The 20,310-nt window shown below is 35.3% G+C and overlaps 1 protein-coding gene across 1 annotated transcript in view; it reads left to right on the plus strand.

The window, feature by feature from the left end:
• Nucleotides 1-20,310, plus strand: part of LOC124367187 (eIF-2-alpha kinase activator GCN1-like) — a 120,920-nt gene that overhangs the window by 66,261 nt on the left and 34,349 nt on the right. Inside the window, 2 exon segments of the mRNA XM_046823838.1 lie at nucleotides 19,538-19,696; nucleotides 19,698-19,785. Coding sequence (XP_046679794.1) covers nucleotides 19,538-19,696; nucleotides 19,698-19,785 — 247 coding nt within the window.

Here is a 20,310-nt window from a genome sequence, read left to right on the forward strand (position 1 = left end):
AATTTTCTACTTTAAATGAACTTTCACAAATTTTATGCTTTAGAGGTGAACATAAAATAAATATTTAAAACCTAGCATTGATTGCACCAACTTAGCAATCTTTTGATACTTTATTACATTACGACATTACTATAATGCATTTATACGCGGTTTCTTTTGTATGCCACAATATATCGTATTTTATTATTGATTCAGGGAGTAACAGATTCCAAGAACAAATGCTATGTTTTCTCATAGACTTATTCTTAACCAAAGGTTTAACTAAACGAACGTCATTCTCAAAGCAAGGATGAAAGGAGTTATAATTGTATGTGCAGACAGAGAGGAGAAGCGCCACGTGTCAGAGGAGTGTTTGTAGAGGAAATCGTCTACATTCTGCTCACGACTCTAGCCCAAACCTCATTAAAATTTCACCAAGACCGCATAGAGAAGTGTCACTGATTGGGCCAGACCCAACTAACAGTTTTGGCATGTTACATTACATAACCTACGTGAAGAATATTGAGACACGTTGTTGAGAAACCCATCTACAGCTAAATGATATCAAGTCATCAAGACCGCGCAAAGAAGTGCCACTGATTGGGTCAGACCCAACTAACACCGTTGTCATGTTACATTACATAACCCACATGTAGACTATTGAGACACCCATCTACAGCTGATTGAGTTCAAGTCATCAAGACCGGACAAAGAAGTGTCACTGATTGGGTCAGACCTAACTAACAGCGTTGTCATGTTACATTACATATCCTACATGTAGACTATTGAGACACGTGTTGAGACACCCATCTGCAACTGATTGAGATCAAGTTCACCAAGACCGGACAGAGAAGTGTCACTGATTGGGTCAGACCTAACAGCGTTGTCATGTTACATTACATATCCTACATGTAGACTATTGAGACACCCATCTGCAACTAATTGAGATTAAGTCACCAAGGCCGGGCTGAGGGTTGTCTCTCATCGGATCAGATCCAGCTAACACCGTTGCCATGTTACATTTCGTAGCCTATGTGTAGACTATTGAGACTCTTTGCAAATATGGAGTCCCCCAAGGACCATATCCTTGACCATTACTTTTTATTTTCTACATAAATTATCTTGCAGCACAACTCAATTTTACAAACCCTCTATTTTGTGCAGACGACGCAACCCTGCTTTTTGGATGCCATATACCAATTTACAGGGACAGAGTCAAGGAATCAGTACAGTCGCTCATAAGTTGGTTATCATTTAACAATCTTCAGTTGCATTTCTAATAAATATCAATGTATTACTCATCGTCTATTATGGCTGTTTTTCTCCAGCATAACGTATTGATTTGAGGTCTGGGTGGTTCTCCACATGCATCCAAGGTTGTCGTGGTCTATAAAAGAGTAGTGCTCATCGTTAATAGCTTGCTTCCACTGCAATCATGCAGAGGCGTATTTCGATCACTAATGATTCGTACGTTGCCCTCAATATTCACTCACAAATCAATAATGTTGAGTATGAGTGGATGATCTGTTGGAGAAAGTCACAATTGAGATGTACGCAATATGTGTACTTCTATTCATGAAGAATCTGTCTTTTTCTTTGTTGAGACACCCTGCAAATGTTTGAGATCTCCATTGAGGTAATCATCCATTGAGATCATTTAAAACTTTGGTGTGTTCTTCATAACTAGCTTTATTTGGCTCTATGAGAAAGACGCGTTAAGATCCATTAGTGATTTTTAATATTTTCTTCAATATTTTTTTCAATTTACCTTTAACCTTACATGGTAGAAGTACGCACCACCACGTGTCGCGTAACAGGCTTCTCGGATATTGGATGGAAAATATCAAGTCTATAGCTCATTTCATTCTTGAGATGGCCTTGGAACAGTGTCTCCAGTTGCCATGTTAGCAGTTTGGCTGTTAGCCTCATATCTTGGCTGAAGTACGAAACAGCTTTAGAAGCGCTCAGTCAAATCTCATAAACGGACATGAACCATCATTGAACTCATTCTTGTCTGTAAAGAAATAAGAATAAAAAATTCAAAGTTTACACACGGAAACCATTTCAAGATATCTTTTCACGTGCCACATTAAAATTTCTATTTGTTAAGTAAGGCTGTAAATCAGTATTAAAATAATAAAAGTTCCTGTGAGCTAGGAACGGAAGTCTACTACAACGCAAAAGTGCTCTGAAATCAAATCATTTTAAACCATTTTTTAAATTGACTTCCCACTCATTGTTTTTGCCCTGCGAATATAAATGCCACATCTTGAAACCTTATACACAGTTTGTTTACAAATTTATTTATTCTGTTATTTTCTCGTTGCCATCATGATTACCATAAGACCAGTGTAAAATATTAGTTAACGCTTAGCCAAATCTCATGGAGTCATATGCACCTTCATCGAACTGAGTGTGAATTATTGTTTTTTGTATTATTAGCCTAAGGTAACGGTTACTATGGATGCGAATTCTGACGAAAATCTGTTCTGACGAGTACGTACGAAACCCTTGTCAGACCAAGGCGGTTACAGTGTGTGCGTTTTCAGATCTTTTGATAGTCAGTACGTGTCAAAATCACCCAGCTAAATGGATGAACTCGATGAACAATATGTTTTTGAAAGCCCGTTATTACAAATTAATAATGTTATTGAAAAGGGTAAAAAAACGAATATGTTAACCCGATATTTGGTAGTAGAGACGAGAAGGAGAGTTTGAAGTGTTATTTAAAGATTTATGTGATTAATCGGAAGGATTTTTTGAATATTTTCGGATGGAACCAGCAACATTTGAATACATCCTACAGGGGTTAGAAGAAAGAATAACAAAGTTCTCAAATTTTCGTTAATGTATTCCAACACAACAAAGACTGGCTGTTACTTTAAGGTGAGTTTTAACAATGTTTTTAATTTTTACTTTTTGTCAACGTGGGTACTGTGAACGAAAATGACAACTTTTTCAGATATTATACTAAAACATTTAACTAATATAGATAATGTGATTGTAGTCAGTACGCGTCATAGCCGTCCAGCTAAATGGATGAACTCGATGAACAATATTTTCTGTGATTCAAGCTGTTCACAAATTACTCACATTTTCAGCTGTTGTAATTATTTCCATTTGCATATGACAAAAAGGAGCGTGCAAACGCAATTTTTCAGAAGCGCTATAAAATTGTTAGAAAGTAAGGCAGACGTGAAAATAATATTAAATAGCCTAAAATAATTAGCCGATTAATTTATCAATTAACAATCCATGGTTAATTTAAGTTAATAACTCTAAAATTCGACGCACAGGGTGAAACAAGTTGCTGGCCGCACGAAAAAATCAAACTTGTTAGATCGCTCAAATTGTTCTGACGGCTTCGTATCTTTTCTGACGCAAAAGTCGCTGCCACTATAAACAGTATCATTAGAAAACAGGCTTTTGTTTGTTCGGACGACTTCGTACGAACTCGTCAATGCTCTTCAGAACAGATTTTCGTCAGAATTCGCATCCATAGTGACCGTTACCTAAGTAACCTAACGTAAACAGAATGCTGACTTAGCTGCCGATTTGCTAATTTCTTTTCGTGAAGCGTCAGTATGTTTACGTTTGAACTGTTTTATTAAAATAGAGGCTGATATATCCCTTTAAAATTATTCTGCCCGTCCATATGGCACACTGGACTGTGCGGGGATCCCACTAAACATAAAAAGGGAGAGAGTCGATACAGTACGGTAAGGTTGATGGTACTGTACTGATAAAAAGTGGGTAGGTAACAGACAGGATTTGAACCTGCGCTATCTCTAATTATCCAAAGTCCGACCGACATATTGGACCGCTCGAGACCACACTCACATATTCCCTACCTGATTCTCCTCGTGATGATGTATTATGTTGGCTCTGTAAAAAAACATTATTAATACAGCTCACTTTAGATGGGAAATATCCTTTTATGTGGTAAATAGTTAGTTTTTAATTAGAACCTTTTCTACTCACGTTTAAGCCAACCCTTTCCATATTATTATTTATAATTGTGACGATATTTAAATATTTCTTGCAAAATATACAAATTTATATTTTACATAAACATTTTATCCAATAACAGTTGCTTTTCTAAAAAATATTTTCCTATTAAAGTCGCAACAGCGGAAGGAGGCGAATGTTTTTATGGCTGTGACAGAACAAAGCAAATTCGTTTGTGAAACAGAAGATGTTGAAATTTTTTCTCTTTTGATGCTATTTTCTCTGTCACAATGAATCCGTGTTGTAGTTTCCTATATTAGTACTGGCTTTAATAACTTTTTGCATGCTGACAAACTAATTGCAACTCAAAGGAATATAAACCTTCATGACTACTCCACCTTTGTAGTTTTCCTATTTTTAACGTAATTAATGTATAAAACATTTTTACTTCTTTGCAAAATGTTTTCTTTTTCAACTTAAAACTATTCTAAAAGTAGCTATGGTGGGAAGGGTTTGATTCAAAGTTGTACACTAGAACTGTTCTTACACCTCTTTCACCTTTGATTTGTTGGATGTCTTCAGACTCGTATGACTCCAGATTCTAGGAGTCAAGTCCGAATTCCAGTGATTCATGGCATTGAATATCTTACACTGCTGACTTTGGCTGCCATGTTGTTATAAGGCATATATACAATATACTAATTTATATATACTAACTCGGTGTGCGCTATATAGAAATGAAGTTTTACTCAATTCTGTACGTCAGTTCGTTTTCGAGATATCGTTAAGCCAGACAGATGATACGAACAGACATAAATTAAAGTTTTCCAGTCCCTCAAGTAATAATCGCTACCTCTCAGCCAATTAAAACATTTTTATTAATATAACTTTAATCTTCAATAGTTCATATCTATACAAGAAGGATTAGACCTTATCATTCTCATTCTTCATCTTGACTATGTTGAGTTTGGTGTCCCTCAAGGTTTCATACTTGGTCCTCTGTTGTTTGTGTTGTACGTTAATGGCTTTGTACTTGTACATTGCGAGTTCCACATGTATGCTGATGACCTCCAGATACATGTCCACCTTTACACACACCTGATCGATGATTACACACCATGATCAACACTGCCATTAACAATATACTGGACTGTACCGTAAATATGGACTTATACTAAACCTCGAAAACCCTAACCCAATCCGTGATATCTCATTACCACTCAAGCTATCGTAGTGTTACTGTAAATAAAAACTGTACCACCATGATAAAGTTAAGAACTTAGGACTGACAATAAATTGTACTCTAAGCTGGACTGATGCAGTGGCAGAGACTTTTAAGAAAGTTTTTGCATCAGTACATTCACTGAATATACTTCAGAGGTTTCCTCCCCACTTCATATAAAACTGTTGTTGCCAAAACCTCTTATAAAGCCTTATTTGTCTTGCTGCAGATTGTGAAGATCAATATGACGGTGGCTTTTGGAGAAAATCTTCAGAGAAAATAAAACTATATTCAATTTCATTTAGCATATAATGCCTTAATATATTGATTCAAACATCCCAAAGCTGAAAAATCTCAGATCTACTTAATGTTCTTAAAATGGTCCATTCAATTTCAAATTCTGGTTTTCCAAATTATTTCTTGAACAGTTTTGTTTTGAATTTGTCTCTCAAAGTGGTGTGGATAGAACTCGCTCTGGTTCGTCTAGGCTCTGCATGGCATTGTACATAACTTCTGTACATTACAATTCTTTTCCAATAACGGCGTTTTATCTATCGAATGCTCTTCCTCGTAGCATCAAGTCCTTAGAGAGTCGTCCTCGGTTAATGGCGTCGCCGCAAAAGCACTACCTTGGAGCGGATGGTTGATACGGGGTCGCCATAGGTCTCTTCTCTGCAGCTGCACTGGCATGAGTAGTATGTGTGGGGAGATTATGTTTCCAATATAACATTATATAAGAACACGTTATTATAATTTTCTAAGCGAGTGCGTGTTTACAAATGTGCTTATATACTTTTTATCGTTGTAAGATTTGCTTAGTTTACACTCCCCAATAAAGTTGTATTTTTAGTTGCTAATTTGAAACATTGTTTGAAAAATATTCAGTTTAATTATTAGGTACTTTGTATATTAGTCTTTATATGAGAGTTACTGTTAAAAAGGGCCAAGAGGTCTTAATTTCGTCCCTAATAAAGAAACATGTCTTTTCATTTTCACCGGTAACTATAATATTATAATTATATATCGAAGTAAATTGGAAGGAAATTATTTCTATGTATTGGCGATCAAACGCAGCAAGAAATTTAATTTAATACCAACAGCTCCTCAAAAGTTGGTTTTTATTTATATCTCGTTCTTTCATTAAAATGTAAAAAAAGTGTGACATCAATCATACGATTTGCAGTTTACCGTAATCGCAATCGATTAGCGGCTGGGGTTTAACTTATCTCTCGATGATCTGTGTCCTATACTATACGATGAAGAACAGTGTATTTAATATCATACATTTTTTAACGGATTTGGACAAGAATCTGAGCTGACATGCTGGTTATTTGGATCGTTTTGGTAATAATAGCCTCGAGTGTTTTACACTTAGGTTGTAACTTTCTTCTTTCTCTGCAGAAACAAATCTCTCATAAGAAATTGTGCAAATTCATTTTTCTATTTGAAAATGCTCTTCCTCTACGTGATTGAAAAATTAAAGTGACGAAAAGAGAAGTAATTTAGTCAGCAAATAAGCTGGTGGGATGTACAACAGTTAAATCAACTCAAACTGGAGACGACAGAGCAGCAGGCGGCGGGTTTGATTCGTTTAGAGACACAAGTGGAGACATCTCAGCATACTAATGTAACAGAATTGTTACAGCATTGTTCTTAAGTAGAATATTCTGCAACGAAAGAGTTGTAATCACTTAGTAATCAGAGGCTGTGTTGTTCATAACACAAGAGACTTGTTACATTATAAATTTCATACTCGTGTATTATTTGTTACGTTTAAAAGGCAGAAATCGTAGTAACAGAATAGAAACTGTGTTATTTTCAAGGCTTAAAGATAGATTTCATTTCGTTTTACATACGAATTTGTAAGAAAATAGTCAGCTACTACAGTACCTGGAATTGAATAAAATTCTTTTAAATATACTTAGAATTAACTGTTATAACTTTCACTGAATATTAACTGCTATAATATTCATACTTTTGTTTTGAAACCGTATTTAAAATACCTGTAAAAATTAGGGACAGCCATGTCAACACCTTACAAATGCAGAAACATCATAAAAAATTTTTACATAAATATAAATCAAGTTCAGGTTGATCTTTGTGTCCCTCACGCAAGATCTAATGTTCATAGGATCAACTATTAATAAAATGGTGTACATGAACCTGAAACCATCCTGCAATTAATACCTAGTATTAAATGCAAGGCTCAAATATCGAGTACCGACACGAAGTTACTATCCCTTACATTCCCAAATTATGCCCCATCGAATATTACATTCCTGGGCATTGGCCTATTCTATATCGAGGTGTTATAATTTATTGCCACCAGATACACAAGCCAACGAAAAATTTTTTTGTGAAAACTTTTTTTACTTTAATAGCTGATTTTATAGATTTTTTATGTGCTGAATCCAAATCTGGCCTTAGTTTTTTTGTATCACCCATAGTTTTTCTGCAATTTGGGTTTTTATGTAGTATACATTTTTATGTAGTTTATGTAGTATAAATACGGTATATGGTGAAATTAATGAAACACTATGTTACATCATAATTATGAATATATTAATACAATAGGTTACTTGAAAGAGTTATACATGTGGTATAATACAGGTTCCATTAGTCATCTGGGATTGGTTTGTATTTTCTTTCCCTCTTTTCTTTGAAACTTCTTGTGTAGCTTTTTCTACGATGAGTCGCCTGCTGAACTTCTCTGTGAAGTGACCAACAGTAGTCCCCCATCATGTTAGTGTTCCAGCGGCCTCCTGATAGCGTTTTTTCCATCAGTTTAATGTCCTGGTGAAAACGCTCTCCTTGCTCCTCACTTACATCGCCCAAGTTTTCCGGGAAGTAATCAAGATGACTGTTCAGGAAGTGAACTTTCAGGCTCATCAAACATCCTAACTTTTTAAAGTTCTTTAACATGTTAGCAACAATAGCAACATATTCTGGATCTTTTTTTATTCCCCAAGAACTTGGTAACCACTTGCTTGAATGACACCCATGCTTCTTTCTCATTTGAGGTCATTGTCGATTCAAAGTTAAGGTCTAACATCATTTTTCTAATGTCTGGTCCGACAAAGACGCCTTCTTTCAGTTTAGCTTCTGAAAGGTGTGGAAACTTTAGGCAGAGATACATAAAACATGGCCCATCTTTAGGCAAAGCCTTGACAAACTGTTTTCATGAGGCCTAACTTTATGTGAAGAGGTGGGTAGGAGCACTTTTTTTGGATCTACGAGGTTTTTGCGAAGAATGTTCTTTTCACCTGGTTTTAAAGATTCCCTAGCAGGCCAGTTCTTTTTGCACCAATGTTGATCTCTAGCCCTACTGTCCCATTCACACAAGAAACATGGAAACTTGGTAAAACCACCTTGTTGACCAAGTAGCATACATGTTACTTTTAAATCACCACATATCATCCAACCATGATCACAATAGCCTATTTTATTCAGCACTATTTCTAGGTTTTCATAGTTTCTTTCATGTGTACAGAATGACCAACAGGTATAGATGCGTACTGGTTTCCATTGTGTAATAAAACAGCCTTTAAACTTCTTTTGGATGAGTCAATGAAACAGCCTCCAGTCTTCCTTTTTGTACTCAACACCAAATTCATTCATCAGACCTGGAATGTCTGTACAGTACACCAAATCACCATCTTGTTCAAAAAACTTTGAAAATTGTTGCTCTCTCTTTCTATACACATAAATGCTGGTTCCAGCACCCAACAAGTTCTTTTCTTTTAGTCTAGAGCCAAGCAATTCAGCTTTTTCTTTAGTTAAGCCTAGATCCCTAAACCAAGTCATTAAGTTCAATCTGAGTAAACAATTTAGGCTCTACATTTTCTGTAATACATCGAAATTCTTCATCATCTTGTTCATCTAAACTCAGATTCTACATCATAAGATGGTTCAGTTTGAATGGAATCCAAATCATCTGGAGGTTCAGGGACCGGCAAATCTTGACCGTGTTTCACTGGTCGGATGGCAGACATAAGGTTAGGGTAGCTTATTACCTTCTTATTTTTTGAGTTGTGACCAGTTACATCAACACTGCAAAAGTAACAATCATCAGAATGATTTCTTGGCTCTCTCCATATCATAGGAACAGCAAATTTGAAGGATTTTTTTCTCCTTTTTTGACCATTTTCTTAGATCTTCAACACATACATAACATACCTTATGCGGCGCCCCAATATTTATCCTGATCTCCAAGTAAAGTTCCAAAGTAATGATCGATAAACCTTTTTCACAAAGTCCGTAATGTTTCTTTGGTGTTTTTTAATCACAAACTCACCACAAATATAACAAAAACTGTCAACAGAGTTTTTTTACAACCGCGGTTAGACATTGTGTTGAGCACGTGTACCAAAAACCGTGTGAAAGTGAGGTTAGATTGACAGTAAACAAACATCAGCTGTTTAACGTTCAAATGGAATCTACCTTTTTTGATCTTTTAGTGTGTTTCAGCAGTGCCTACCAACACAATTTAAGTCCATTACCTCTACTTTTTTGATTATATTTAAACTCTGTAGAAATCGCTTAGTTAAAAAAATGTTTACTTCAAAATGTGAAGAAATTGTGGGTGATACAGCTTTTTAAGCATCATATTTGGATTCAGCGACCTAAAAAACATTAGAATAAGGTATTTTTTAGTAAAAAAGTTTTTTCATCGTTGGCCTGTGATATCAATTCAGTTCACAGTTATGTACGTTTAACAGCAACTGATACATTCTTTGTTTGAAGTTTTTTTATAACAATGGAAGTATTGTGACCGAAACAGAATTTTTCTGGACATTGGCACTCATTCAGTGATACAAAAAAATCTGTAACACTACGTTTCGAGATGTCACCTGATGAAGAGATCAGATTGCAGATCTCGAAACATAGTGTTACTTTTTTTCTTTGTATCACTGAACGGTAACAAATGTCTGGAAAAATTCCTGTTTCCTTCACCTGATAAATTTTAAAATATAAGGATTTAAATAATAAAATAAATAAATAATAAATAGCGATAAGGATTTTGAAAGTGCTCAATCTTATAGCCACCATATACCATGATAATTTTATAGAATATGTTCCACTGATATCGATTAAATTGAAGTATGTAATCGAAAACGCAATTTTAAATACGTAGCCTTAATTTGATTAGCCAAGGACAACGCTCTGTTGAAAGATCCTACCACAGATTCCTACAAACTCTATACCCACTTTTAACAGTTGTTCTACAGTATAAAGAGGGAAAATATACATTGCTATATTCGAGTCCTTAATCCTTAAACCCATCCTCAAGTAATCAATGCTTATGCAATTTTTGTATATCTTAAAACAACAAATTACATATAAACATGAAAACCCAGAGTATCAAGAAAAAAAATTTGACCTTTACTTTCCAGACACTATTTTCATAGTCTATAAATTGTGAATCGACGTTGGGGGACTATGTAGTAGAAATTTCTTATCTGTTAATAGATGGCGCACAACCAAAACGTTTCATTTAAAAAAGTATTTTAGCACTTGCTGCAACATCTTCCTACAGACTGAAACATAATCAAAGGTTAGACTACAACATTATTAATGGTAAATTAATATTCCTGGTACTCTGAAGATCACAGCAATATAATTCTTGTATTTTCATATCAGTAGAGTTCGATTAATAGATCTAATAGTATACAATGATAAGATTTTCAAATAAGACTTCGGTATTAATAAACTTTTTGAGGCACACAAAAACACTACGGAATACTAATGAGTGAAATATCGTCTTAATACAATTAGTCTGTTCAGTAAGTTAGGCTTAAATCAGAAGGAAGAGAGCTACATTACAGAAAACAACTTATTCGAAATTATTATACATTATTATTTACCGAATGGACGAAACACATGAGGTTAGATACCGCTGAGGTCATAAGTAATGAATACTCGATTGCAGAGTTTACTTATATGTTTAATAAATGAACATTAAAAACCGCTTCTAGATGTTAAAGATGTATTATTGACACGTTGCTGCCAAATAGAGTGATAATAAACTAAATGATATCACTGGGTAGACCTAATAGTTCCAATGTTCTTTGGGAATTTTGCATACGAACTTAATAATTATTAAAACTTTGAAATTGACTTCCCTTCACGTTGATGTCGACTCACAAGCGCGGGCGGCAGCATCTTGGCTCGGCATTGCAGCTGTAGTCGGAAAAAGTGAAAATTAGTAGACTAAAAGTCTAAAACATTAATGCTGTGGAAGCACTTGAATTTGTTCTCATTGTTAATCAAACTCAAAGACTCAAAGTTAAAGTCGCCTAAAACAAAATCACGACGGTATTAGCCATTTATCAAGACAACTTAAGATTCATGACAACGTGGTCTCGTCAGAAGGACATCACGTCACTATTATCCATATTAATCTGCCAAATAAAACATCAACCAAGGTAAGTTACTTTACCATTTACAACTTTACTTTATTTTACATTCAAAACTAGATGTATCGCATGAAAGGGCTAATTTATAACATAAAAATGTAAATTTTACTTACGGCAAGGCGCGCGAGGTGTTGCTCGGCTGCAGGACCGGCAGCTACAAAGTTCACGATGGACAAAAATTAATACGCGTGCCAATTAGGTTATTAATCCGCCAAGAATTTAGTTCCAAGAAGATCGGATGTAACTTATATTAACCATTAACAAGTAACACACTTGCGAAAATATGTACTGTATATATAAAATACAACTAAATAACAGAACAATTAGTGGGTTAATTTTTTAGAAATATTCACTTTTTAAGTTTCGTTTTACAAAAAACTTTACAAAGTTTTAAGTTCCTAAACTTTAAGTATTAAAAATTATATAAACTGTACATTAGCAACATAATAATGATTCTTTAAAGAATTCGTATTAGTAGACTTTTCAGAAAAATATGATAAAAATATGTAATTTTTTAATAAATTAAATTATTTTATTTTAATTTTAGTTTAGAATACTAAACCTACGATATGGAAACAAAACGGGATGAGTAATTTAAATATGTTTTATATTGCAACTTACTGGTTGAAATATAAAACATAAAATAATAATATTTTAGATATAATTATCTGAAATATTATTATTTTCAAGAAATACACTTTTGCACCCACGAATATCAAAAGGCCAGTCAACGCTGATTTATTTAGAACGCAATTAATTTCCAATTAATAAAACTCAGATTACGCGCTCACTAATTGCTACTAATTTACAACAGTGTTGTTATTGAACTGATTATAAAAGTAACTTTATATTGAGTAATTCCATGACTACAGTAATATTCGGTATAACTTACAATCAATATATGGCCAGTAATTGAAGTTCAAACCGAATTATAAACTGGTATTGATTTAAAACTATAAGTTGCAAATTTGTAAAACTCCAGAATAAACTATCTTCATTTGAAGACGAATAATTTATTTTTCTATTATAAAATAAAAGAATGGGAACATTCGGATCCCTTTATCTGGCAGATTACTCCAGCCAGTCTGGGGTGGTGTGAGAACCCCTTAGGTCAGGATAACACAGTCGCTAACCCCTTCCTTGTCATAAGATGTCAGGGATCATAAGAGAGTTTAGGCTCTGAGCTTACTGTTCGCTGTCTTGAACATAACGAAAAGAAACCGTTTTGCAGTTATTGTTACTTCGGTGTTTTATTGTTGTAATAGCAATACCGTATATTTTATAACTAGAAACTCATCGTGATTTTAAAAACTAATTATGATAAATTATTTTAATTGATTTGTTTCTTGTGCGATCTTATTTATATTTAAACATCAACTAACTACACTTTGTTTACAGATTGTATCTACATACTGAATATTTGCATCGTTGCAATTTAACGTCTTAAGGTATTATTTGACAAGTTACTAAAACTGGACCTAAGATGATATTAAATTCCGACTGGTTTAACCCCGCTAGAACGATGTTAAACTTTACCTCTTGTATGGTCTTACGTTTATTATGCAATTAATGGCATTTTAGTGTTTTTATTGCCATTGGTTATTCAGAAAAAAATCCCACCCCTTTTGTACTTTATCATTTACATATTTAATAGGTTTAGTATACAAACAAAACTAAGGTGCGTTTACACTGGTACACATGTGAGATAGGTACTCGTTAAATTAACAAATCAGAAGATATTTGCTCACTCAAAAACTCACACATTTTGTCCTTATGCGTTGTTAGTGAACAATTTTTTTAACTTTGACTTGTGTGAGGTGATAAATTAAGCTCTTCTGATTTATAAAATACAGTTTTAGGTAATTTCATTATGTTTTAACTGTAGGAATTATCTGTATACTTTTAATTTTAAAGTTGCTATGTGTTTGGGTTGAAGTCGAGAAGTAATATTACCACTAATTGAGAAGATTAGGGCCTCCTGCGGGTTGTGACGTCCAAAGAATACAAGGATAGTAACAAAATGAAAGCCATCTCCAATGCAATTGGACAAGAATTCAATTTCTCTGCTAAATAAACTAAATAGCACACTGTTAAAAAGCTCATTTTTTCCTGTTGCTCTTTCTTGAAAACTATCACGCTGCCACCTGGGCTGTTTTCTTTTTTTACTCCATCAACAAGTAAAAAATGTACAAGTACTCCATGTACAAGTAAAAAATTAAACAACTCCACTTTAGCACTATCCATAATTAATAATGATACAACATCTATAAAAAAAACAAATATGTAAAAAATCGATCTAATTTTTTATAATCAACATATGTGCAAGTTTAATCGATAAGATGTGGGTGAACATGTATTAGGATTTCAGTACTCAAACTGTAAACGTGTATCCAGACAAGAACATCACACAATTGTTATACGTGTGTACCTCATTTGAACGCGTGTAGATCATGTTTAAAACGAGACTTCTCCCAAAACTCTACGACCAATAATAAGGATGTAAAAGTGTTGTTCTTGCAAGGTACAACTGGAGGTCGTTACATCAGCTCCTAATACGAGTACAATTAATTTTGAGAAAATTTAAATCCGATAATATCTCTGTGAACTTTGCCGTACACTCACTGGCTACCAAGAAAAGCTGCCTCAAATTAGCTAGTCTGTACGATACATACAGTAAAGGTGAGGATAAGGGTTATAGGATTGTGGAATATTTGCCATCGTTATATGTTACAAAATGTATAACACAACGTTCTTTTTTTGGCACAAGTTCTTTTTTCATACAGAGAGGATGTAAAAATGTTATTTTTCGCCCGTCATCTCAGGAATAAAATAGAATGAACTCAAGAATAAACTATAGACTTGACATTTTGCATGCAAACTCAAAGAAGCCTGATACGCGGCACGAGGTGTATCATAAACACACATACCTTGCATTCTACACATATCATTGTTATGTCATTATGATTATATCTTACGATTATATTGACAACATCGTAACGAATAATGCCAACCAAAGACTTTGATTTGAGATTGATATGATCTTATACATTGCTCCCCATTTTGGCCACTCTAGTATAATATTTCTGAATTTAATCTACATAGCAAACCATTTAAAACTAAAAAAAGATCTCCAACATGCTCAATAAAACCTTATGTATTTATTTATCATCAATTATTAACGTTTCGACATTAGGAAAGGTATTAGATCACATTACAAAATGCATATCAATAAATTTCAGAAACTTAATCGCGGAGAGAAAATTTCACGAGAAGTATGTAAGACATAACTAGATTCAGTGTACAACAATGACAATCAACTGAAGGAGGAAAACGAAGTATTTCCCTCGTTAAGAGACATTTAGTCAAAGCCACTCTGCATACTAATGTCTCAGTACTATCGCATCATTCATCGCATCTTCAATGTTTTACATAAAATATTTCCATTTCTTAAGTGTTGCATCTCAAATGAACTGACACAAGGAACTATTAAAGCGTTTAAAGAGTTACCTCTTCTCTGTAATGAACGGGAAATTGCGAACTGAGTGATATTCTCAAAGCAGGAAGTATTTCAAACGTCTCGAGTAAAAAGAGTTTTGTTACAAAGAAAAATATTATTATTTCAATAGAGTATGATATTAAATGTCAAGCTACAAGTACGGTGTAGTAATAAAGGATTATCAGGCTATGAAATGGTGAGCAACATAAATAATAAAGTTTAGGAATTGTTTAATGCTAGACTCATAAAATACGCCTATGATAGTTTAATAGACAAATCTTTACTGCAGCGACAGTACAATATCGTTACAATTGCCGAAACTAAAATTTGAAATTGTATACCACATTCTGTCACAGACATACATTTTGTCCATTTGCACTCATCCACTTCAATCGGGGATCACTCTAATTAATATACGGTCTACCAGTGTATTGCCAAAAATCGTCTACATTATAAAGATTTTAGAGATCTAAAGAGTGTTTCTAACGCCTCGAGCGTTTTTTATATAATTTGATAATCTGTTGTTCAAATAACTCCATTCAGCCTGCGAGGGCAAGCATTCATGAATCGTCGTAATGTGTCTCACAGTCCGGTTGTTCTCCCTGCCTCTAGTCCGTCACGAGGGTATGTCCCGGACATTGGTCAATGCACAATGTGACATATAATTAAATGATATTTCCGGAATGAAGAGGCTTGGCAGAGTCAACAGTTGCAAACTTTTGAAACCTGGCCTGCATGGCTCTCTGAACTTCATTTTACGCGGATTTATTGTTTTTCCAATCAAAACAGTTTCAGAAAATGTGTGTTTGTTGCCGTAAGCACCCCACAACACCAGTCCCATGGTGTAATCTATTAAGGAGAGGAAGAGTTAAGAACAATGATCCAGAACGCACTGCACATTGTGAGGAGTTAAAGATGTACAGGGTTTAGGTATTCGATTACATGTACAGGTACTGGTACAGAAGGAAATGGTGGAAGTATTACATTATTATAGATACATGGAAAGAAGTCTGGCAAATAAGTCTCCAACTTGTGCTGAGGTTGGACATGAATAAGGGAATCTTCGGTCTTAAATATATCCCTCAAGATTCTCAGTCAGAAACATTAAAGATACTCAAACTTTGACTTTTTTGTGTTCTCCAGTATGGAACCTAGCGTATTTAATGCTTACATTAAGATAAAAAAATTAACACAAAAGTTTCATTCTAAATGAATCGTGATTCAAAAATGCATTCGTAACAGGACATGGGTGAGAATTTGAATGCTCTCTTTATTTTATGTTCACGCCTCAGTATAACTGATTTGCATTGCGAAAGCGTAAATCGACGTTTTAGCCATTGATAAATTATTCCCAACTAAGTAATAAATCTTCAGTCGCACTGCACTATTTATGATGGAAGCTCTCGAACTGGTAGTATCAAATGAGTAAATATAAACTTTTTCAATTTTAACACTTAAAACCAAAGTTATTTTCACCACCAGACAACTATACACAGAGACTGAACATTGTCACCTTCAGGTTAAAAATAAAAGGTTAGACGGCGCTGCGCTGTTTAAACAATAATTTATACGTCCAACGATCAGTTTTAAATATATTAAACTAATTTATTATTTAGTATTTTAAACCCTTTATTACCTCCCTACATTTTGACTTGCGTCATAAATCGGGTGGCTGAAGATAAACTCCTTTCTAAGGAGAAATTCCTCTATTGATTTTAAGAAATACCAGGTTATTTGCTTATACAATACAAATTGGCCTGTGACTCCAGAACCATAATGTCACTTTTATTTATTCGAAGGTAAATATTTATATATTTCAAATAAACTGTACATGACATCTATTGTAGTAAAAAGCGCTGTGATCTTTCGTTTGAAAAGAAGAGTTTCCTATTAAACTCGCAACAGTGAAAGGAAGCAGATGTTTTCTGAGCTCTCAAAGAACAAATGCGTTTTGAAACGTTTGTAGCACAGCAGCAGACGTCTTTCTCTCTCAACCCTTGTGTTCTTTCAACAATGTATCTGTCACAGACGACAATAGATTTCTGGAACTGGCTTAAATGGCTCCTTGACACTCTGAACAACGTGTTGCAGCAAACTTGAACACAAAAAAAACGATCGATTCTACGTGACAAAGCGTGTCTTATCGTAAATATCAATACTAACTACAAATTCAAAAAAATTTATAAAATATTTTGTATACTGATTTTGTTCCTACGAAAAATTGGAATGCATATACATTTTCAGGAAAGTCATTATATTTAATACTATAGATGACACATAAACCGATTTAGGTGAAACGAAACTAAGTTTGACCATTGACATATCATTATACATTGCAATATACCTTGCATATTAGAGTTGTGTTGTATACATTTGTTTAGAAAGTTCGGTTTGATGTACCGTACTACTCAATGAACTGTTAAATAAAGAATAGACAATGTAAAGAATGACGGTAGTTTTCCTTAAGTATTTAGTAATAATAACGCACCACATTCAAACAATTGTTTTCATTCAGTGAGGAAGAATGTTATTTTTAAACCTTCAAATCATCTAAAACAGTTTCTTATCTGGCTTGATTAGAAATTTTTTTATAAATTTTCTACATTAAATAAACCGTCAAATATTTTTTTCTTTAGAGTTCAACATAAAATATATATTTCAAACCCAGCATTGATTGCACCAACTTAGCAATCGTTTGATACTTTATTACATTACGACATTACTACTATAATGCATTCATATATGCCGTTTCTTTCGTTTGCCACTAGATAGCGTATTACATTATTGATTCAAGTAGTGACAGATTCCAAGAATAAATTATATGTTTTCTCATAGACTTATTCATAACCAAAGGTTTAACTAAACGAACGTCACTCTCAAAGCAAGGATTAAAGGAGTTATAATTGTATGTGCAGACAGAGAGGAGCAGCGCCACGTGTCAGAGGAGTGTTTGTAGAGGAAATCGTCTACATTCTGCTCACGACTCTAGTCCAAACCTCATTAAAAGTTCACCAAGGCCGGACAGAGAAGGGTCACTGATTGGGTCAAACCAATTTTTAAATTGACTTCCCACTCATTTTTCTTTCGCCCTATGAATAAACATGTCACATTGTTGAAACCTCACACACAGTTTGCTTACGAATGTATTCATTCTGATATTTTTCTCGTTGCCATCATGATTACCATAAGACCAGTGTAAAATATTCGTCAACGCTTAGGCAAACCTCAGGGAGGTGATTTGAACTATCATAGAACTAAGTGTAAATGATATGTCTAATATTGGTAGCCTAAGTAACCTAACTTCAACAGAATGCTGACTTAGCTGCCGATTTTGCTCATTTTTTTTCGTGAAGCGTTCTGATATATCCCTTTAAGACTTATTCTACCCGTCCATATGGCACACTGGACTGTGGGAGGATCCCACCAAACATAAGGGGGAGGGTCGATATAGTACAGTAAGGTTGATTGGTACTGATAAAAAGTGCAACAGTCAGAAACAGGATTTGAACCTGCGCTATCTCTAATTATCAAAAAAAAAAATCGGACCACATCTTTGTCGGATTTGTCCAAAGTCCGACATATTGGACCGATGGGGACCACGCTCACGTATTCCCCTACCTGATTCTCCTCCCGGTATGTTATTTTAGCTTTGTAAAAAAACATTATTAATACAGCTCACTTTAGATGGGAAATATCCTTTTATGTGGTAAATAGTTAGTTTTAAATTAGAACATTTTCCCCCCCCCCCACCCCCCCCCCCCCCCACCCCCCCCCCCCCCCACCCCCCCCCCCCCCCACCCCCCCCCCCCCCCACCCCCCCCCCCCCCCACCCCCCCACTACAAAAACTTAGCCTCACTCACTCTGTCTAGACATTCAGGAATGACTTGAAAATTTTGTTATAAATATGAAGTACTCAGTTTTAATCAAACAATTGTTGGCTGACTGAGAGAATATTTGCCATTTCTTGGAAAAAAAAACTTACATTAGACAGTTTTTGCTTACTTTTTCTTCAAACAAAAACGGGAAGCACGCTTGTGATGGTGAAGCTTAGTATCTCTGTACAACCACTGTTAGTAATACTTGTGGCGAAATATGATATGATATATGAGAGAAAATGTAACAGCAAAATTAGGTCTGTGAGTCATATTAACAATATCTCAATTGTTGGAGAATGTGTTGAAACACTCTGTCTTTGTCCTTTTTCTCTTGAACTACTCTACAGAATGTTCTTTAAGATTTCTTCACTCAATTGTTATTTATGGCTTCTTTGCTTTATTTACTAACCTACCTTTAAAATTCCATCTCAGAACCCTTATTACTGTAGTCATTATAAGTTATTTTTTATTCACACCACAAAAGCTGTTCGTCACTTAGAAAACCAATGTTGTTATTGGCCTATGAATTAATTTGTATCGGACTGACATTTTCATCAACCAATGCCTGCACAATTGTTGAAAACTCGGGTCGTGTTCCAGGTCCAGGAGGCTGTGGCCAACTGTCTCCCCCCATTGGTGCCCGCTATGAAAGAGGATGCACCGGCACTGGTACAGAAGCTGCTACACCAGCTGCTGGAGTCGGAGAACTACGGAGAGCGCAAGGGCGCAGCGTATGGGCTGGCTGGCCTCGTCAAGGGCTATGGGCATCCTGGTTCTGAAGCAACTGGATATCATGAGTACACTCACCACCGCCATACAGGACAAGAAGAACTACAGGCACAGGGAAGGTACGTACATTAACACTCGGTTGGGTACCACTGGCCTCGTCAAGGGCATGGGCATCCTGGTTCTGAAGCAACTGGATATCATGAGTACACTCACCACCGCCATACAGGACAAGAAGAAACTACAGGCACAGGGAAGGTACGTACGTTAACACTCGGTTGGGTACCACTGGCCTCGTCAAGGGCATGGGCATCCTGGTTCTGAAGCAACTGGATATCATGAGTACACTCACCACCGCCATAACAGGACAAGAAGAACTACAGGCACAGGGAAGGTACGTACATTAACACTCGGTTGGGTACCACTGGCCTCGTCAAGGGCATGGGCATCCTGGTTCTGAAGCAACTGGATATCATGAGTACACTCACCACCGCCATACAGGACAAGAAGAACTACAGGCACAGGGAAGGTACGTACGTTAACACTCGGTTGGGTACCACTGGCCTCGTCAAGGGCATGGGCATCCTGGTTCTGAAGCAACTGGATATCATGAGTACACTCACCACCGCCATACAGGACAAGAAGAA

This window comes from Homalodisca vitripennis, chromosome 8 (assembly GCF_021130785.1).
Source record: "Homalodisca vitripennis isolate AUS2020 chromosome 8, UT_GWSS_2.1, whole genome shotgun sequence".
Lineage (NCBI taxonomy): Eukaryota > Metazoa > Arthropoda > Insecta > Hemiptera > Cicadellidae > Homalodisca > Homalodisca vitripennis.